The sequence below is a fragment of the Theobroma cacao genome, chromosome 9, assembly GCF_000208745.1.
Source record: "Theobroma cacao cultivar B97-61/B2 chromosome 9, Criollo_cocoa_genome_V2, whole genome shotgun sequence".
NCBI classification, from domain to species: Eukaryota; Viridiplantae; Streptophyta; class Magnoliopsida; order Malvales; family Malvaceae; genus Theobroma; species Theobroma cacao.
Window position 1 is genome coordinate 37,974,344 of NC_030858.1, and position 20,495 is coordinate 37,994,838.

At 37.7% G+C, this 20,495-nt stretch overlaps 4 protein-coding genes and 2 long non-coding RNA genes across 11 annotated transcripts; 4 read left to right on the forward strand and 2 right to left on the reverse strand.

The window, feature by feature from the left end:
• LOC18590976 (ran-binding protein 1 homolog b) lies at nucleotides 1,063–4,163 on the forward strand. The gene is made up of 4 exons (XM_007016844.2): nucleotides 1,063–1,424; nucleotides 1,645–1,796; nucleotides 1,901–2,026; nucleotides 3,427–4,163. The coding sequence occupies exons 1-4, from the start codon at nucleotides 1,270–1,272 to the stop codon at nucleotides 3,666–3,668; spliced, it is 675 nt and encodes a 224-aa protein (XP_007016906.2). The 5' UTR covers nucleotides 1,063–1,269; the 3' UTR covers nucleotides 3,669–4,163.
• Nucleotides 6,701–11,433, forward strand: LOC18590977 (potassium transporter 1). Its single transcript, XM_018128420.1, has 9 exons — nucleotides 6,701–7,083; nucleotides 7,751–7,994; nucleotides 8,107–8,352; nucleotides 8,802–8,852; nucleotides 8,941–9,201; nucleotides 9,288–9,340; nucleotides 9,461–9,575; nucleotides 9,653–9,907; nucleotides 10,000–11,433. Exons 1-9 carry the CDS (start codon nucleotides 7,036–7,038, stop codon nucleotides 11,013–11,015), a joined length of 2,289 nt encoding a protein of 762 aa, XP_017983909.1. The 5' UTR covers nucleotides 6,701–7,035; the 3' UTR covers nucleotides 11,016–11,433.
• LOC18590978 (pyruvate decarboxylase 2) lies at nucleotides 12,201–14,898 on the forward strand. The gene is made up of 6 exons (XM_007016848.2): nucleotides 12,201–12,814; nucleotides 13,041–13,204; nucleotides 13,308–13,958; nucleotides 14,048–14,165; nucleotides 14,302–14,490; nucleotides 14,579–14,898. Exons 1-6 carry the CDS (start codon nucleotides 12,290–12,292, stop codon nucleotides 14,747–14,749), a joined length of 1,818 nt encoding a protein of 605 aa, XP_007016910.2. The 5' UTR covers nucleotides 12,201–12,289; the 3' UTR covers nucleotides 14,750–14,898.
• LOC18590979 lies at nucleotides 16,062–16,674 on the reverse strand. Its single transcript, XR_001929388.1, has 2 exons — nucleotides 16,636–16,674; nucleotides 16,062–16,551 (listed from the first exon to the last, which is right to left on the reverse strand). It is a non-coding gene; the product is annotated as an uncharacterized LOC18590979 (long non-coding RNA).
• Nucleotides 16,901–18,965, forward strand: LOC18590980 (protein CHUP1, chloroplastic). Of its 6 annotated transcripts, none has more exons than XM_018126634.1 (5): nucleotides 16,901–17,649; nucleotides 17,731–18,047; nucleotides 18,135–18,246; nucleotides 18,529–18,664; nucleotides 18,767–18,965. In XM_018126634.1, exons 1-5 carry the CDS (start codon nucleotides 16,996–16,998, stop codon nucleotides 18,844–18,846), a joined length of 1,299 nt encoding a protein of 432 aa, XP_017982123.1. In that variant the 5' UTR covers nucleotides 16,901–16,995; the 3' UTR covers nucleotides 18,847–18,965. The 6 variants fall into 6 exon arrangements, with proteins under 6 accessions (XP_017982123.1, XP_017982125.1, XP_017982124.1 ...); XM_018126636.1 differs by having other exon boundaries at nucleotides 18,529–18,660; nucleotides 18,782–18,965; XM_018126635.1 differs by having other exon boundaries at nucleotides 16,902–17,649; nucleotides 18,529–18,660.
• LOC18590981 lies at nucleotides 18,983–19,477 on the reverse strand. The gene is made up of 2 exons (XR_001929184.1): nucleotides 19,349–19,477; nucleotides 18,983–19,231 (listed from the first exon to the last, which is right to left on the reverse strand). It is a non-coding gene; the product is annotated as an uncharacterized LOC18590981 (long non-coding RNA).

Here is a 20,495-nt window from a genome sequence, read left to right on the forward strand (position 1 = left end):
CCCTTTACCGTTGCGTCGCAGCGCTGGCCATTCCACAAAGGCTCCGAGGGTTGAGGCAGCACTTCCCAGTAGCTCCTATTAGCTTTCAGGACTTCACAGCAGCCACCCACGATATAGATCTTGGATCCTATCAGGATGCAACACACGTTGCGAAAAACTGTTCTGAGGTCATGACATATGTAAACAAAATCTGTAACGTGGTAGACCATTAGATCTCTAGGATTAACAAAGTACGCCTTCGACAATCGCCATCGTCCGCGGCAACACAAATAACGCCTTCCTTGCACCACTTCTCTCAAGCATCGCTTGGCAATCTTTCTACGGATAGTGGTCCTCTGGATTCCGTAGACCTTTAAATTCCAAGGCAGTTGGATCCGAAGCTAATCTAAAAATCTCGGCAACAATAGGATCATCGTATATCGGATCAGTAGTGTCAGTAACACCAACCTCCTCCCTTCTGTTACCTCCTCTCTCGGTGATTATATATATATATATATATCAAAAGAGCCCAGAGTAATCATACATATAACACATGCGACCTACCATTGGACCTGGTGGCGGAAGAAAGTTGGATGGAAAGCTATCCAATACTGAGGCCCAAAAAAGTCACTTGAAATTGACTTAGAGCCCAGGTTGATTAAATTAAGGGGCATTCCATTCCAACCAGTTTGGTCTGACTTGGCCACTTCCACCTTCTCAAATTTGTCTAGATCCCCTCGCTAGCATACTATACTATGTTGTGGAAATTCAACTTTTTTTTTTAATTAAATTGGCTTAGCAAAGTACCTGCTGTAAAATAGCGCATGATTAGCTAGCATCAGCACTACAATAAGCAGACATACCATGGTATACCCGTGTCAAATTTTATTCATTTCATATAAGTGAGGAATTTTTTTATAATTAAATTATATAAAATTACATTATAATATTTAATTTGTGTTACAACAAGACAAGAGAAAGAAAATGTTGCAACGTCATCCCTTTCTTAACACGGAGGGAAAGTTCTATAACAGTGACTTGGCCAGCAAACCGCTACTCCAGAGAAGAGTAAAGCCGCCCCACAATCCAAACACCCTCCTTCCTCTTATTATTGTCGAAAACCCTGCGTAAACCTCACGCCTCTTTTCGCCTCCCTCCAACAGTCTAAAAACAAACACACACGCACACTCTCTCCCACAACATCCACATATATAAAAACCCTAAACCCCCAAAATCATCCTTGATAAAAGAAATAACCAAACGCCTCACTCTCTAAAAGGAAAAGCCAATATGGCAAGCAAACAGCCCGATCACGAGCACAGAGAAGACGAGGATGCCCCTGCCGCCGAAGATGAAGACACCGGAGCTCAAGTGGTGCCTATCGTCAAGCTCGAGGAGGTCGCCGTCAGCACCGGCGAGGAAAATGAAGATCCGATCCTGGATCTGTACGTATTCTTCTCTTATTTTACATCTCTGATTTGAACTGTTCGCCGATTTATGTAGAAATTCAAAATGATCTGAATTTATATATATATATATATATATATATATATTATATATATAATATNATTATATCTATTGAATTTAATATATATATATATAATATATATATACTATATATATAATATATATATATATATATATATATTGTTTGATTTATTGTAGGAAGTCCAAGCTGTACCGATTTGATAAAGACGGGAGTCAATGGAAAGAGAGAGGTGCTGGTACTGTGAAGCTGTTGAAGCACAAAGAAACTGGAAAAGTTCGCCTTGTTATGAGGCAATCTAAGACTCTCAAGATCTGCGCCAATCATCTCGGTTCGTACTCTTTGCTTTTATTTTTTTTCTACTTCCTTAATTCGATTTCTACTTTGCATTTTTTTTCTTATTTCATAATTTTATATAAAAAAAATTTTGTGTAGTGTTGCCGTCGATGACTGTGCAGGAGCACGCAGGGAACGACAAATCATGCCTATGGCACGCTTCTGACTTTGCAGATGGTGAATTGAAAGATGAACTTTTCTGCATTCGATTCGCATCAGTGGAAAGTGAGTGTGTTTTACTTTAAATTACTTTGCTTCCTTTTATTAGCTAAATTAATTGAAACGATATTATTTCCTATCTTTATTAAGACTAAATCAGTATGTCAGTTAGTTGAGCACTGATGTTCTTTCCAAGTAGTTACTAACTAGCATTTTGGTTACTAGTTATAATGTTACCCAAATTTTGTTTTATGACTGACTGTATGAATGCTTGGTTGCACATAATTCGAAGGGGTATATTTAAATTCTGAGCAATTGAAAATTTAAATTGCGTTCATTCTGCTTGAGCTGGTATTAGTTTCAAACAAGTATTTGGTGCAGAAAATGATTGCATTACAAATTTCTGACATGAAGTAGGTAACAGCATTCACCTTTTATTAACATAGATCACAGCATATCAGGCAGATTTTTGCTGATTTTTCCCTCTAATGATGTGATATAGCTGTGTTAGGGGAATATGAAAGTAGTTATCATAGATGGTTTTCTTTGTGGTTATAGATGGCTGCAATGGCTTGTTGAGATTTACCTTTTGTTCCCTTTATGGGCCATTTTCCTCCTTTAGTGGTTAGTGAAAAAACTGCAAATGACAGAATATGTAATAACTGCTACAGCTGAATGTTGAGTAATACTATATTTCTGTTTTCTTCATAGTTGCAGAGAACTTCATTTTTATCCTTACTCAGGTAGCTCAAGTTGAGTTTGAATAGTACTTTATGGAATTTTTTGATTGATAGAGTTAGGCATTTCTATGATGGCACTTTGAAGAATCTTCTCATGTTAACCTTAGTTTTCTTATTGGGTTTGATGTTTATTTGCTTGGAAAACTAATAAGTTGGCAGAAGGATAAATTTAATCTCATATCAATGGCAAAATGTCTTTTAAATAAAGAACGATAAACTAGGATTTCCAATTGAAGAAATTTAAAATAAGTGCTATTGCTTGTGCACTAGCAATACATGCTTTGAATTATTATATGTTTTATTTTTGGTTTCTGAATACATGTTGTAATAGTGTATAATTGTATCTTGAGCTGAATTTATAAGTCTTTTGGGCATGGAAATAGTTACATATATGATTTAGGCTCTTTAATATAATAACTCTGCCTGAGATCTTGATATGCCATGACCAATGTTTCATCAAGGCGGTTGTGGTTGGCTTTATTGTTTCTTTAGTCTTTTATCCTTCCCAATTCCCCTCCCACCCCAAAGAAAAAAAGTTAATGACAAAAGAGTGTTAGGAGAATACCAGAAACAGTTATTGTAGATGGCTTTAGCTTGTGGTTATAGATGGCTGCATTGGGCTTTTGTAATTTGCCTTTTTTCCCTTTGTTTGACAGCTCTCTTTATCCTTTGGAGGGAACCAAAACTTCAGTTTTTTCACTGATTTTTCTCTTTTCTTAAAATTAGATTGCAAAACCTTTATGGAAATGTTCCAAGAAGTTGCCGAATCACAAAAGCCGAAAGAGGAAAATAAAGATGCATCTGCTGCCGCTGGACTACTTGAGAAGTTGAGCGTTGAGGAAAAGAAAACAGAGGACAAAGCTGGAGAGGAGAAGCCTGCTGCAGCGAAGGAGGAAAATGAAACAAAGAAGGATGAAGAAAAAGCAGATACCGAGAAGAAAGATGGGGAGTCAGATTCCTCAACTTAAAAGCGAATCGGGTTTGCCTTCAATGCCATATGGTATTGGCCAAATATGGTGACGTTAGTCACCTGACCTTGCTCCCCCACCCATGTCTTGGCGAAGTCCTGCGAATGAAACTAGATGGGCCAATTTATGGGCTGGAATGAATGGTCGAGGTCCTTTGCGTCCTTAGGTTTGAGTGTTTGTCGATGTTTGGTCAAACCCTGGGTCATGTTAGTCACGTTTGCATGTTGAGAGTTGTGTTTCGCGGTTTGAGTAGTGTCAAGGAGGGTTCATTCAACCGGGTTTTTTTCCCAGTATTACTGTATGTCTAAGTTGTCGTCCTGCCCCCAGTCCATGCAATGAAAGAGTACTCGGTATAGACAAGTTCTCGTTTGTTTTTATTTTCTTGTGGGATTTAAGTATTTGAATTCTGTATCTTCATGTAAAAGAGTAGAAAGTTTGGGTGAAAAAAGAAACATATTTGGTTTCCCAGAATTAGCAAGAAAACTTCTATTTCAATGATTTTCAGAAACGATTACATAAAGGAAAAAGCCCCTCGAAAATAAATAATTTAACGCAATTCTCTCTTTTCTATGAATGAATTTGTTGATTCATATAACCAGATGCGAATATCTTCTGAGTCAAAGCAAAGGCATATCCATATCAGTTTAATCATGGCGCACGTGGCAACATCATAAAGGTTTAAAAATTCGGCCCATGAAAGCAACTCGAAAGTGAGATGTCTTCAAGGCCTCGCTGTCAACTTCTTCCGAGTTATCAAGAATTCGGGACCCCCCTCTCCTCCCCTCCGAACTGGCCTAGACAAAAAGGCTACCCCAAGTGACCTGCCAATAACTTTACATGGGATCAAAGGGGGCGGGGGGAGGGGGAGACAGGAGATTGGAGAGTTATAAATGAGATGATTTGGATGGAACACCTAACTCGTCTCCCTCCCCTCGTGCAATGTACTAAACTTTCACAATCAATGTACAGGGTAGGACATGGGATACTCTAGGATAGAGCCAAGATTTGGTTGTTTTATGGTTTGATAAACAAGATATATTAAGTCCTTAATCATGAAAAGATTTTGTTTGCATGGGTTTATGAAGCCAATGATTTTTATTTTTTTTTAATTTTTTTATAATTTTGTGAGAAGACCAAAATGGGGATTTGGTTGTTGTGTTGGATGTATAAAAATAATGCAATATGAGAATCATAATCAATTCTTTGGCCCCTAATGGAACCCCTCCCCCGACAAAGCTATGACCGTTGGCAAGGTGGGCAGAGGGAGGAGAGAAAAAGTGTTGGGTTAAGTTAACATCATACCACCACCACCACCACCACCATGGCATCTCATACAATTGGGCAGGCTATGTCTATCATTTGCAACTTGTTTTGAAAGTTGCTGTCATAATTGAACCACCAATCTGTGATAAAAATTGTGAATGTCATAAATTTTTAATTAATAATTAAAAAATTCTCTTCATTTTCCGTTCTCCTACCACTCTGTTCCTATTCAATTTTGCTTTCACCAAGCTTGAGTCCATCTTATTAGTGGATACAAGATTAAAGAACTGTAAAAAGACTGGTGGATTTGGCCTCTTTCTGAAAATGTGAGAAGGCTCAAATAAATATCTGTGATGTCAGTTTGAGAAAAGCTTTTTCACATCTAAACACATAGTACTATATCAAGGAAGTAAAAGATAAAGAGAAAAAAAAAATTTCCAGGTTTTGAAGGGGAGAGATTGTGTTTTGTGTCCTAAAAGATTCCCAGGAATGGGAAGGAAGGGGACCCCCCAAAGCAAGGAAATAAACAAAGGCTATTCTGACAATAGAAAAAGGACAGCAAAATGCTTCCCAATGGTCCTACAGTTGGTCAATGAGATAAATTTTCTTCTCTCTGCCATCAGCCAAAACCACAAAGCAGCAGCAGCAGCTGATATAATGGATGGAATATGTAATTTGACTACTCACTTGATCTGAATTTATTGAGAAAGAAAAAAGAAATTAATTTGCTGTCTAAATCAGCTTGTAATGATCAAATAACCATACGGGGAGAAAGATAAAGATTAGATTTGATGGCTACCTGTCATGTTAAAATCTTTGGATTAAGACACCCAATTACCATTTTTGAATGTAAAATTTCCTTTTGGCCCAAAACATTGAGAAGACAGAAAAGAAAGTTTATGGCTATGGATGACAAGAATCAACATCTGGTTCTGATAGACTAAGCCCATATCTTGGTCCATCAATTTTCCATGACTTTAGCCAACTCTTCAGTTTTGTCAATTTGCTTGAGTGGTTTCCAATTCTTGAACTTATCTAATATACTTTGAATTGAGAATAGTTCAACCATTCACAATTTGCTTGCCTTTGCTTTAACATGTTTAACCTGTTCTAAAACCAAATCCCAGTATGCAAAGTTTTCATGTCCATCATTTTGGTTTAACTGGAAGCCTATGTCAGATAACATCGTTTGACTAGTTAGTTACCTTAAGAAGGGTAGGATGCCAACCAAGTGTACGATTTATGCTTCTCTAAGGTGACATTGCAATGAAATGTGATTCTTGGGAAGTAAGAGTAAAAATTGATCATGGAAAAATCAGATGTAATATCAGGTTCATTTTCCATTATGAGTAGTTGATGTCCTTGTATGCATCACGTCTAGGATCTAGAACTAGGAACAAACTAGCCAAAGTCTAAGCAGATAATCATTTTTCCATTTGAACCAGCTTGATTGAATGCAAAAAATATCTTCTTCCATCATGAACTAAGAGATGGTGACTGAACAAGGCATTTAAGTTTTAATTATGTCCCATTTATTGGTCAGTCACAAATTTGAAAACCAATTTTGCTGCTTTAAATTTTCCTCTCTCTAATCCCTTTACTTATGGTAGGTTGGAGACAGCTTTGAAATAAATGAAGCCAGTTATCAATGACTAAGAAACTTTCACTTGAAAATCATATAATATCTTATTTTAATAGGTTTTCCATGTTTGGGATCATTGCTGCATAAGGGATAGTAGGATAAAAGAATTGCAGGAAAATGCCAATGATTCAGAGTAAAAGATATAGGAGTAGGATAATTTGTCTTGAGATTCTGGGTTAAGTTTTCTTATGATTATTACTCTATCAGGACAATTGTTAAAGCTTGGACTGATATAAGTAGAACTACTATAAAATAGTAAGAGGAATAAGGAGCATTGAATGCGTTTTGCAACTTCTTTGGACGCACACATCACTTGCCTCTTCACTACTTACTGTTTACTTCCTACATTCTCTCTAATTCTCTTCCTCTTTATATTCTCTTTCAAAGGTTTTGCTGCTCTTCTAATCAAAATTTGACCTCCTTCGTTCTACCTTCCTCTCCCCTTCTGTCTCTTTCACAGCCATGAATAATCCATCAGAAGAGTTTCTAGAACAGGGAATATCACAACAGGTACAAACTTTTTTTCATTTCACCATGAATCCTAGCCACTGCTATCTTCACATGTTAGTGTTCTACTTAAGTCTTTCTTATCCAAAAAGGGTCAGGAAATGTGATGCAGTTATTATCTTTTCTGTTTCTTGTCTGTCTCTGGTGTTTTATAGACTTGGTTCCCTTGAGCTTGTGAGTGATAGTCATTTCCCGGAGCTTGCTCTCTTTGATGAATGATTAGTGAAAATGCTTCTGTATAAGATAAAGTGGGGGGGGGGGGGTTTGAAAATTAGGAAATGGGAATCTAATGGAAGGACAGAAGCTGCTTACTTGCTCATGTTTACACATTTCTCCCTAAGTTTGAGTTGGGTTTTTGGTTTTCTGTGTCTCTGTGTTGCACTAGTTTTGGAAAAATTTAGAGAATTGAACCTGTGAGTTATTCCATTGCATTGCTTGGGAAAATAGAGGATGTCATATTAAGCTTTATTGTACACTAAAACTACACCTTGAAAGGTGTCCAAGGAAGTGCTGTCAGCCTGAGGCAGAATGAAGTTATGAATTTTATGGACTCCCAGATTCAATGCAGGAAGCTAATTTTTGATAATACTGCTTGTCTCGTTTATCTTTCTACTGGTTTTATTGGCGAGGGGGGGTTGAAAATTTGATAGATTTTGGTTTTCTGGGTCAGAACTTGAGGAAGGCTTCTTGCATGACCGTGGTTACTTTAGCTTATCAAAGCCTTGGAGTTGTCTACGGTGACCTCAGCACCTCTCCTCTCTATGTTTACAAGACCACCTTCTCAGGGAAGTTGAGCCTCCATGAGAATGATGAGGAGATTTATGGCGTGCTTTCCTTTATCTTCTGGACATTTACTTTCATTGCTCTCTTTAAATATATCTTGATTGTGATGTCAGCCGACGATAATGGTGAAGGTAAGCTCTCAGATTCCTCATAATTTGTGATAAAAAGACATGATTGAGTTTTGTCCCTCCAAGCTTCCCAAATGATTTTGTAGACCAATTCAGATCTTGAATTGTTATTCAGGTGGTACCTTTGCATTGTATTCTCTGCTGTGCCGGCACGGGAGCCTAAGCATTCTACCAAATCAACAAGCCACAGATGAAACGTTGTCTGCATATGCAACACATGGATCCATGGAGACATGGCAGAGCTCTGCTTTGAAGTCATTCTTTGAGAAACATCCTAGATTTCGTAAAGGGTTGTTCATTTTTGTTATTCTGGGAACCTGTATGACGATTGGTGATGGAGTACTCACACCTACAATATCAGGTAGCTGGGTGTACCTAGCCTCTGTATCTCCTGAATTTACTTCATTTTGAATAACAATTAAATAGGGACAAAAATGCACATCATAACAGGTAACGTTACTTCTAATTTTTCTGACTTAAATTAGAATAAATTGAACTGCATCCTTATAGATATCACGAAGCTGTAGCTTTGACCTGAGAAGTTAAAGATTAGAAGAAAAGAACCATGATTACTGCATGCTTAATGGCGTATGCTTACTCTCTCAATTTAGTGTACATCAGTTTCTTGCCTGTAAGAATTGGAAGTATTGTGGGTAAATGCTGGCTCGGTTACTATCTTTTATCTGGTTCTCTCTCAGTTTTTTATCTCTGTGTCGGTAGTAGTTGATAGTAGCTCCTAATAGTTTGATTTCTAAACCAGAGCAGTTTATGGATATTTTTACAGAGATTTGTTTAAATTCCTCCTTTCAGTTCTTTCAGCAGTTTCAGGAGTCAAACTGAAGATCACAGCACTCCATGAGAGTATGTCCACCTCTTAGTTACTGTGCTTATATATGTAATTTGTAAAACAATCACAATCTGTTATTGTTCATGTTTTCTTTTCTTCCAGATTACGTTGTTTTGATCTCATGTGTCATCATTGTGGGGCTATTCTCACTTCAGCATCATGGAACACACAGGGTTGCTTTCATGTTTGCTCCAATTGTCGCAGCATGGCTTCTGTGTATAAGCAGCATTGGAATATATAACATATTTAGATGGAATCCACACATATTTCATGCACTTTCTCCAGTTTACATGTTGAAGTTCCTTAAGAGCACAGGCACGGAAGGATGGATCTCATTAGGAGGAGTGGTTCTTTCAATCACAGGTACCTCCAGGCAATTCGTATGGTTTACTTGCTTCAGAACAGAATCCTTGAAAGTTGAAACAAACATATTTTCCATATTGTCTCAGGTGTAGAGACAATGTTTGCTGATTTGGGCCATTTCTCTTCATTGTCAATAAGGGTAAACTTTAAATTCCAGTTGATACGTCAGGCTCCAACTGTTAATTACTCAGCATGCCTTGTTTCTGGCTTCTTTCAAACTTAATCTAATGAGCTCTAGCACCTGCCATTCACATCCCAGGTAGCCTTCACATTTCTGGTATATCCCTGTTTGGTTCTTGCATATATGGGTGAAGCTGCTTTCCTCTCTAAGCACCACGAAGATATCCAGAGAAGCTTCTATAAAGCCATACCAGGCAAGAGCTAAACTAAGTATGAAATTGAAAACAACATGCTTTGCTTCCCATAATGACTTTTTCTCTTTTTCATGCAGAAGCTGTTTTTTGGCCAGTATTCGTTGTGGCCACTTTTGCTGCTGTTGTTGGAAGTCAAGCCGTAATATCAGCTACGTTCTCCGTTATAAGCCAGTGCTGTGCACTGAATTGCTTTCCCTACGTAAAAATCATTCATACTTCAAGCAAAATATATGGGCAGATATACATTCCAGAGGTCAACTGGATATTAATGTGCCTCTGTTTAGCTGTGACAATAGGATTGAGAGACACCAACATGATGGGTCATGCATATGGTATAGATTTCAGCCATTGATTAAATGTATAAGTATTGTTCACTAATCTTAGGGTGCACAAATGAACTTCTATTGTTTTGATGGGTTTGTAGGTCTGGCAGTGACTACAGTAATGTTTGTGACAACCTGTTTGATGGCGTTAGTGATGATAATCGTCTGGAAGCAAAGGATAGCTAGTGCAGTTGCATTCTTAGTGATTTTTGGATCAATGGAATTGCTTTACATCTCAGCATCTGTTTACAAGGTTCCGGAAGGGGGTTGGATTCCATTAGTGCTTGCTTTCATCTTTATGGCTATAATGTATATATGGAACTATGGAATGACTAAGAAGCACGAATTTGATGTGGAGAACAAGGTTTCAATGAATAGGATAGTGGCTTTAGGTCCTAGCCTTGGCATGGTAAGGGTCCCTGGGATTGGTCTTATTTACACTAATCTGGTAACAGGTGTTCCAGCTGTTTTTGGACACTTTGTCACAAACTTACCTGCATTCCATCAGGTGCTGGTTTTTGTTTGCGTCAAATCTATCCAAGTTCCATACATTAGTGAAAAAGAACGGTTGGTCATTAGTAGGGTAGGTCCGAAGGAGTATTGCATGTTCCGGTGCATCATCAGGTATGGTTACAAAGATCTGCAGCAAGAAAACTATGATTTCGAAAACAGATTGGTATCAGGGATAGTACAATTTGTGGAAGCAGAAGAAGATAGTACTCTGAAACCAACTTCTATACCATGTGGAGAGTTGCGAAACTTGGATATTAAAATTTTTTATGCTCAAGATCACACCTTAACAGATTCAAAGTTCAAGGATAACAATATTATGGAGCAGTCTTGTTGTGATATTTTAGAGACAAAAACTGGTATGGAGCATTCGGGAAGTTCTCCCCTGAAGGAAGAGTCTCTGCAGATATTGAGAGCCAAAGAATCTGGGGTTACTTTTATTTTAGGCCATTCTTATGCAAAGGCAAAGAAATCATCTTCCATTCTCAAGAAATTCGCCATAAATGTCGTATATTCCTTTCTGAGCAAGAATTGCAGAGAACCTGATGTGGTACTGAATGTGCCTCATACTTCTTTGCTAGAAGTTGGTATGGTTTATTATGTCTAACTTCAAAATAAGAGTAAATGAACATTATCCCAAGAGAAGGACACTTACATGTGAGCAAACAGAGGGAGTAAAAACTGCTAACCCTAACATAAAGAGTTTGTCTTACACAATTAGGATGACAAGCATAAAACAAAAAGCTCTTCAATAGTTATGTTCTCTTGTTTGCCAATCTGAGATCATCATGTTCACATGGTATGGTTTTTCTCTCTTGCTTGTAAATGTTTATATGTCTTTGTGTTGTGACTAACATTTGACTGTCAGGTATATAATCTGATTTCTTGAAAAGTATTGGTTCTTTCGATTTGATAAGTAATGTGATTACGTAGAACTGCAAATTTTCATCTTCATGAATGTAAATTATATTAAGTTCATCATGAAATATAAGGTGATCGAGAATAGATTCTGCGTTGCAAGCAAATGTTGTGTTATCCAATGATCAGGCCTGCACACCATGTTCAACATGCTTCTTTCATGTCAAGAATTCTCATTCCCATTGACAAGATTTAAACAAATTGCTGATGCTTTATGTCAATGTACCTATCGTTACCTTCCCAACCATCAAAACCAGGCCTTGTTCTGCATCGTATTCATGGATTTACGTTCACCAAGATGGGCAAGCATATATTCTTCACTTCAAGAACGAGAGGACGTGGAGAAAATGTGCTTATTGCTGATGATGGACGGGATGTTGAGATAAAGATTGAATCATTGCTCCTGCATTGATCCATGGCTCAAGATCAGGAAAAACACCTGCCCTTTGTGTCGGTTTAAGCTAGCTCTGCCTCGGTCTCAGTTCCCTCCTTGTTCATAGTTAATTTCTCTGTAAATCTGTCAATGGGAGTTTGCTACTTTTGTTTGCATGAACTCGATCAAAATAAGTTGATAGGAATATATTTGCAATCAAACAGATTGGACACCTTACTCACCTGATGAATTACTGTAATGGGATAATAAATAAATTGAAAGATTCTAAGTAGTTACAAATTATAATGACTTTCTTTTTCCTGACTCTTGGAGCATACGTAATTACCATATATGTAAGAGGTATGGGTCTTCTCCGAGAAAGCTACCCCTTAATTTTCGTTTAACCTCCTATAAATATACTCCATTCCTTAATCAACACTCTCACCACCAATCCTTCTTTGTTTTTCATTTCACTGTCTTCATTCAAAGATCCATTTTTTTCTCCCGCTCAATCTCTTGATCAAGCAAACCCCACGTGAACCTCTCCAGAATCTGTTAACATTTTTTCTTGTTTGTTTTGTTGATCCGACATGGATACCAACATTGGTTCTCAGCTGGATTCATGCAAACCTGCAAACAGCATACTAGGCTGCCCACCCCAAAATGGTTCAGCTTCAATCCAAGACTCCCATGCTCCTTCCGCTGTCTCCTCGGATGCCACCCTGGGGCGCCACCTGGCTCACCGGCTTGTCGAAATAGGAGTTAAAGATGTCTTTTCTGTGCCTGGTGACTTTAACCTGACTCTTCTTGATCACCTTATTGCTGAGCCAGGGCTCAAAAACATTGGGTGCTGCAATGAGCTCAATGCTGGCTATGCTGCTGACGGATACGCCAGGGCTCGTGGGGTTGGTGCATGTGTTGTCACGTTTACTGTTGGTGGCCTCAGCATAATCAACGCCATTGCCGGTGCTTACAGCGAGAATCTTCCTGTTATTTGCATTGTTGGAGGACCCAACACAAATGATTATGGGACTAACAGGATCCTCCATCATACCATCGGTTTACCAGATTTCAGCCAAGAGCTAAGGTGCTTCCAAACTGTCACTTGCTATCAGGTACGCGACATTCTTGAATTTGTTCAAGATTTTCAAATGTTTTATTTTTAAAACATTTACTCATATGTTATCCGGGATCAATTCATATTCTTTTCTGGTCAGATGGCACCATTGATAATTAAGTTGTTATGCAGTTAAATCGGATATTGCCTTTTTTCTAGTTTGGCCCAAGCTAAATGGCTTTCATGTACTGATCTGATCATGTTGGTTTTCGGTTTAATTCTAGGCTGTGGTCAATAACTTGGAAGATGCGCATGAACAGATTGATAGAGCTATTTCTACTGCTCTGAAGGAGAGTAAGCCTGTATACATCAGCATAAGTTGTAATTTGGCTGCAATTCCTCATGCAACTTTCATTAGAGACCCCATTCCATTTTCTCTATCACCTAGGTAGAGTTTTTATTTTTACTTCTTGAAGCCAATGAAATGGTTTCTGATTTCCAACTGTCCGCTTTTTAGACATTCTATAAAAGCGTTTGAATTGTTGTTGCAGGTTGAGCAATAGGATGGGTCTAGAAGCTGCCGTGGAGGCAACTGCCGCCTTTTTGAATAAGGCAGTGAAGCCAGTCATGGTAGCAGGGCCAAAACTCCGAGTAGCGAAGGCCTGTGAGGCCTTTGTTGAACTGGCTGATGCTTGTGGATATCCGGTTGCTGTGATGCCATCAGCGAAAGGATTAGTGCCAGAACAGCACCCTCACTTTATTGGAACTTACTGGGGTGCTGTAGGCACAGCTTTCTGCGCTGAAATTGTGGAGTCTGCTGATGCTTACTTATTTACCGGGCCAATCTTTAGTGACTACAGTTCTGTTGGGTACTCTCTCCTCCTTAAGAGGGAGAAGGCCATCATTGTGCAGCCTGATCGCGTAGTTATTGCTAATGGACCGGCTTTCGGGTGTGTCCTAATGAAGGACTTTCTCCAAGCACTAGCAAAAAGGCTTAAATGCAACACAACTGCTTATGAGAACTATCATCGTATATTCATCCCAGACGGTGTTCCTCTCAAATGTGACCCTCAAGATCCTTTGAGGGTCAATATCCTCTTTCACCATATACAAAGGATGCTTTCAAGTAACACAGCTGTGATTGCTGAGACAGGAGATTCCTGGTTTAACTGCCAGAAGCTGAAACTACCAGAAGGATGTGGGTGAGTACAAAGGAAGAAATGCTCTAGCTGCTTAGTTTTTGATGCTTGTTTAACAAATATAACTAAGAGAACTAAAGTTGGTGTTCCAGGTACGAATTTCAGATGCAGTATGGTTCAATTGGGTGGTCTGTTGGAGCAACTCTCGGATATGCGCAGTCTGTACCAGACAAGCGTGTGATAGCTTGCATTGGCGATGGAAGCTTCCAGGTTAGTGTGGATATTTCGGCTGTCTACAGTAATCAATCATGAAACTAGTTTTCTTCATTTCCAACTCATTTTTTCCTATACACAAAGGCCCTGTAATGTTGATTTCCAGTGTCAATGTTAACATTGTTCTTGGCAGGTGACTGCACAAGACATATCAACCATGCTGCGATGTGAACAAAAGAGTATCATATTCCTAATTAACAATGGTGGCTACACCATTGAAGTTGAGATCCATGATGGACCTTACAATGTTATCAAGAATTGGAACTACACTGGATTAGTTGATGCTATTCACAATGGTGAAGGAAACTGCTGGACAGCAAAGGTTAGATATGTTCAATCATTCACATCCATGTTTGTCTGCTGTATGTTGAAACTAATTGTCAGGACCTTTTTTTCTTCTGTCTTTCTAGGTTCACTGTGAAGAGGAGCTCATCGAAGCAATTGAGAAAGCCACAGATGAGAAGAAAGATTGCTTGTGCTTTATAGAAGTCATTGTTCACAAGGATGATACGAGCAAAGAGCTGCTCGAATGGGGATCCAGGGTCTCAGCTGCAAATAGCCGCCCCCCAAATCCTCAATAGAGAAACTGATCAGGATTTTCGATAAAGAGCACCTTGCAGAATTTAGAATTTATTCTATTTATTATGTGCATCGCAAGAATGTTCAAAGTCGGATTTTGATGTCCTATCTGCTTTTCTTAATATTTATGAAAGAATCCGAAGCTTCTTCATGTTTTTTCAGTGTGCCTTGGAACTGTTGTGAACAACATAGTCCACTAGAAACGGATTATTTAAATTACCATTAATAATGACTGATTGATGCTGCCCTGGTTTTGGTTTAGGTCTTGCAATTAAAGTAAGAAATCTTCATTAGTAATAAAAAAGCAAGTAAGTAATTCCTTGAATATCAAGCGTCTAAAGATACTCGTGCATTCAGGGAAAATTGTGAATTGAAGGAATATTATGACTTTTCTGGTGTATGATGCAAGTATTTCTACAGTTGCAGTTAAGAAATTCTGGATCTCCTGGCCAGCTAAGTTGTTCTAGTCAAATTAAACTCAGTATGGATTCTATATTATGATTGGCTCATGGGGTAGGCTTGCTTCTACACATAATCATTCATGTCTGGGATTTCACCATCATCCTATAGTTGCATGTAGCAAACTGTCTCAATGAATGGTCTCAAGTCTCATATTCCCCTTGTCTCCGGGCATATGCCACTCCTTTTTTCTGCATTTTCTTCCCCCTCTGAGAGTTTAGCAAGGTTCCCTGGCTACCAGGGAATACATTTATGACCTAAAGATGGCCATGGAAGCACGGACCGTGTTGAAATTTGGGTCCCCCGCAGCAAGTAAAGCTGACCTGTTATCTTTGCAGTAGACCCCCATGAAGTCTTGGTGCCAGCTGCAGCCTACTAGAAACTTTCAAGTTCTACAGCCAACTTCCAAGTCTTTAAAAAGCTTGCAGAAGAATAAAGAGATGAAAAAGGAGCAACCTGAGCCTAATTGGCTCTAATGTTCTTTACTGAAATTATAACATCAAGTGACTCTATACATCTGATTCAACCACCCCCTGAAAACAAAACTTTGCCAATTCACATATTCTCTTTCCCCACCTGAATAATTAGTCATTATATTGGTAATTAATTACAGTAATAACCTTTTCCGTATTGACGTAACAATAGGAACTTCATTCCAGCATTGGAGATTAAGCATGTCTGGACATACCAAGCAAAAATAGAAGAAAGCTATGACCTCAAAGAATAAACCCTCATAGCCCCAACTTTGTCTAAAAGCAATACAGAAGCATGTGTATAGATTTAAGTAAAGGAAAAATATATATATATATATATATATATAAATAAATAAAGAAAGAAAGACAAAAGAAGAGAGAATAAAAGTAAAGCTGGAGATCTTATTCTGGTAAGCTGTAATAATCAGTGCTTTTTTCTTTTTCTTTAATTTTTGCACTGTCAGCATCCTTCACCGTCCTCATTCACCCTGCTTTCTTTTTTTTCTTACCCTTGATTCACAAGCAAACTCCAGCAAAAATGCAAGTCAGTGCAACAAGGAACTCTACAAACAGTATAAAGAGATCGATAGCATATAGGGGCAGCACATATTGACCCAATGATTCCAGCCTTCCCAGTGGGAGGCTAACACTTGGATGGCAAAGGGGTTGGAAGGGAAAGAGCCATAAAAAAGGGGCAGTTGGCAACTTGCAATCAGTCATGTCTCAACTCCTAATTTTGGGCCATATATTTCCAGGAGATCAAGTTTAACACATGGGAATAAGCAGTTTTGCCTAAAAATCTGCTTACCTAATAAATTCCTGCTGAAAGCCTTGGAATTCTACCAGGATTGGAGAAACTGTTGCAATATAATCTGCAGGAATGTTAAGTTAATTAAATAAAAAAAAAAAGAAAAGAGGAATGTTAAGGTAAATTTGACCAGAATTTAATGGCTCACCTAACATGGCTTGCCAAGGACAACTACATTGCAGTAGAGAACTTACTGCCAGCAAGCTCAAGAAAATCTCTCAGCCAGAGTCATATAAAAGCGAAGAGAATAAATCTCCATAGCTGACTAAACGAGTTAGCAAATCCCAAAAACAACCCTGGCTAGAATTCTGCTCTTTGCTTGCTTCAAATTGTAAATATTAGCATAGGAAAGGGTATTCTGTGAAGTATCAGTCCTCAGGCCTACGTAAGCATAGCTTGCTTCAAAAGTACAGAGCATGAATAAAAGGAGAAGGATTCAGCAATTTCAATATGCTTAAGCTCTTCCCGTCATCCTTTTGAATGAAAGCGGAAAAAAAGAGAGAGGAAAATGCCACTTGAATATGATGAATCAGAACTCCGTCAAATCACCCGCCTCAAGAAAGAACTCGAGGCTGCTTTGGGTAGAAATGGTTCCCTGGAGAAAGAGAACCAGGAACTGAAACAGGAGGTAGCTCGTCTTAAAGCACAAATCAGTTCCCTCAAGGCACATGACAATGAGAGAAAATCTATGCTCTGGAAGAAGTTGCATAACTCCATCGACAATTCTAATGCAGACGCATCTCTGCAGAAATCATCAGATTTCCTGAAAGTTCCGGAACAGGGTCTTGAAGCAGAAAATGTATATCCAAGGCCAAGTTTCCAGGAATTAGCTGTGAGAAAGGAAAGGCAATCAAAAGTACCAAAACCACCACCACGGTCTAATTCTTTTATCTCCCCTTCTCCAAAGGAAGTGAGTGAGAACAAAGTTACGACGCCATCAGTACCAGCACCACCACCACCACCATTGCCATCAAAGCTTTTAGCTGGCTCTAGATCAGTGCGCCGTGTACCAGAAGTTGTGGAGCTTTATCGTTCTCTTACAAGGAAAGATACCAACATGGAAAACAAGACCAATGCTGCAGCAACTCCGGTACTTGCATTTTCTAGGAACATGATAGGGGAAATTGAGAATCGCTCAACATATGTTTCAGCTGTAAGTACAGTTAAGTTATAACTTATCATTCAGATTCCTGAAACCAACATTTTTTTTTTTTGTGTAATAATATGCCTATTTAATGAACAGATAAAATCCGACGTAGAAAAACAAAAGGAGTTTATAAATTTCTTAATCTCAGAGGTGCAATCTGCAGCCTTCAAAGATATATCAGATGTAGAGGTATTTGTGAAATGGTTAGATCAGGAACTATCTTCCTTGATTGATGAAAGGGCAGTTTTGAAGCATTTCCCACAATGGCCAGAACGAAAAGCAGATGCTCTGAGGGAGGCTGCTTTTAGCTACCGAGACCTAAAGAACCTTGAAGCTGAAGTCTCATCGTTTGAGGTCAATCCCAGCGTGTCTTTTAATTCAGTGCTTCGAAGGATGCAAGAATTGCAAGACAGGCGAGCATGTATAAACTGAATTACTATAACTTGCTATTTTCAATCAATAGTATATATTAACTGCATGATGAAATATCAAATTTACAGGTTGGAGCAGAGTGTGAACAACACAGAAAGGATTAGGGACAGCACCAGCAAGAGATACAGAGATTTCCAGATCCCATGGGGATGGATGTTGGATACAGGACTGATTGGTCAGGTAGGTAGGACAAAACATGGTGGTTCAACACAGAAAATTGAATCAAGAAAGAAAAAAAGAACACTTTCCCATTGTCCACATCTATGTTCTTATTCAACCTTGAAGTGCATTTCAAGGGATTGTCTAATTAATGAAATTAACCTTGCTAATAAAGCCGCCTAGGTACCAAAACTAGGAAAATTCATCATTCTTAAGTATACTTTTTTACACATTAAATACATCATGCAAGCATTGTTGAATTAAATCAGAGATAACAATAAATTTCCATTGCAAATGTTGCAGTTGAAATTCAGCTCATTACGGCTAGCCAGGGAGTACATGAAAAGAACAACCAAAGAGCTGCAATCGAACGAATCCTCACAAGTAAACAGTCTCCTGCTCCAAGGAGTTCGATTTGCATACAGAGTTCACCAGGTAGGTACCCCCTTCAATCTCTCAACAAACTTAAAATACCTTCATCTTTTTCTTTAAAAAGGGTTTTTTGAATCCTTTACCGACCATTTTAAGATTCAGTTTGCAGGTGGTTTTGATGCAGAGACCATTCGGGCATTCGAAGATTTAAAGAAGATCAGCAGCAGCATCACGAATCATAAACAATAAAAGATTACTACTGTTATCTAAAAGGCTATGATTTGTTTAGAAAAATATTGCTACTGTTATTTAGTATTTGCAAAGCTTAATTGTTCATATAAATACAATTTGATTTCAAGTTCAATAGATATATAATAATTAGAAATTCAGAAAAACAGAGCAACTCAAGATAACTCCATTGAAATTAAGCAAAATGTACCCAGAAAAAGGTACGATTACAACTTGGAATGCGATGCCAAGAAAAAGTCGACAAAAATAAAAGATGGGTTACAATCAAAAGCTAAAGAAAAAGATTGGAGAATGGTCTTGGAGTGAGCGGCAACAGCAGCTACTTAGATCTCTGCCTCATCTTTCTGCGCTTTCTTTTCAACCTCCTCATCCGCTTCTTCTTCCACTGAAAGCAACGAATTCACCAACGATTCTTAGATTTTCCGATTTCATTTTGAATGAAAGATCGAAACGGAGAAAATAAAAAGGAAATCAAATGGATATTAAATAGAGCAGAGCTTACCTTGGCTCTCATGGCGTCGCTGCGAGAAAAAGCTTTTACTCTACCAGACTGCAGAGCGGAGCTTCTGATCGGCTGGTATTTATAGCGTACCCTAATTCTGAACGGGTACGGGTTTGGAGTCAGCGGGCTTCATCGTAACCCGAAATCCTTTTTATTTTCCTATTTATAAAACAGAGTAGTTTGGATTTGACAATTTAGTTCGTGTCTTTCACGTGTCAATACGTATCTTGACAAACATGTTTAAAACATGATAATTTCATGTTTTAAATAAATTAATTCATGACATGTTTAATTAATTGAGTTATTATGTAACATGATTGATTAAACAAGTGAAATGTGTCCATTCATATAATATAATCAGTTTAACACGTTTACAGATTAATTTTGTTTAAATAAATTTATCACGTAACACATATAATAAATATATATATGTGTGTGTTTAAAATTTTAATTTATTTAATTAATCATGTCATGTTCGTATTTACTTACATAAATTTTAATATTCTATTTAAATATAATATAATTATAACAAGATGACATTATTGAGAAATCTAATGCTACATTAAATTATTTTAAATTGCACTTAAATATTTCCATCAAAAGCAATACATGTACGACTTTTTAATTTGTTTTCCCTATTGCGAAGATAGTTGTTGAACTGACAATATGACTTTAGTGTGTTTGTATGTAATTTTCATACGTCCTACTATAAAGTTTTGAATAGCATAAATGTCGCATAAATATTAATAATGCGTAGCATAAATGTCACATAAATATTAATAGTAAATAAATGTACCTGCCACGTCACATTATTGAAATATTTTAGAAAGGAAGTAATTAAATAAATATTTCTAGTAGTTAAAGACAAGCACTTTTTCGATTAAAATAGAACTAACAAAATTAATAAAATAAATTCAATTAAAATAATTTGATTAATTCAGTTTTTCCATCAATATGTGAGTAAGTGTGATTAAGTCGATTAATGAAGTTGGTTTCGATTTTAATTTTTTTTGTTAACAAAATTAACCAATTTAAGATTATAAGTTTATAGGGAGGTATAACCCATGTTGGAGTCATTTATTTTGATTTAATGTTTTTAATTATGTTTGTTGGAACATTTTATTATTATTAAGCTTAGAATATTGTT

Bases quoted from the DNA above. Each gene is read 5' to 3' on its own strand.
- LOC18590976 (XM_007016844.2), top strand. From the start codon at position 1,270: ATGGCAAGCAAACAGCCCGATCACGAGCACAGAGAAGACGAGGATGCC. The intron at 1,797-1,900 runs GTTCGTACTCTT...AATTTTGTGTAG, and splicing joins GATCTGCGCCAATCATCTCG to TGTTGCCGTCGATGACTGTG. The intron at 2,027-3,426 runs GTGAGTGTGTTT...TCTTAAAATTAG, and splicing joins TCGATTCGCATCAGTGGAAA to ATTGCAAAACCTTTATGGAA.
- LOC18590978 (XM_007016848.2), top strand. From the start codon at position 12,290: ATGGATACCAACATTGGTTCTCAGCTGGATTCATGCAAACCTGCAAAC. The intron at 14,166-14,301 runs GTTAGTGTGGAT...TGTTCTTGGCAG, and splicing joins TTGGCGATGGAAGCTTCCAG to GTGACTGCACAAGACATATC. The intron at 14,491-14,578 runs GTTAGATATGTT...CTGTCTTTCTAG, and splicing joins GAAACTGCTGGACAGCAAAG to GTTCACTGTGAAGAGGAGCT.
- LOC18590980 (XM_007016852.2), top strand. From the start codon at position 16,996: ATGCCACTTGAATATGATGAATCAGAACTCCGTCAAATCACCCGCCTC. The intron at 18,048-18,134 runs GCGAGCATGTAT...TCAAATTTACAG, and splicing joins ATGCAAGAATTGCAAGACAG to GTTGGAGCAGAGTGTGAACA. The intron at 18,661-18,759 runs GTAGGTACCCCC...TTTAAGATTCAG, and splicing joins TTGCATACAGAGTTCACCAG to TTTGCAGGTGGTTTTGATGC.
- LOC18590977 (XM_018128420.1), top strand. From the start codon at position 7,036: ATGAATAATCCATCAGAAGAGTTTCTAGAACAGGGAATATCACAACAG. The intron at 7,084-7,750 runs GTACAAACTTTT...TTTCTGGGTCAG, and splicing joins AACAGGGAATATCACAACAG to AACTTGAGGAAGGCTTCTTG. The intron at 8,353-8,801 runs GTAGCTGGGTGT...TCCTCCTTTCAG, and splicing joins ACTCACACCTACAATATCAG to TTCTTTCAGCAGTTTCAGGA.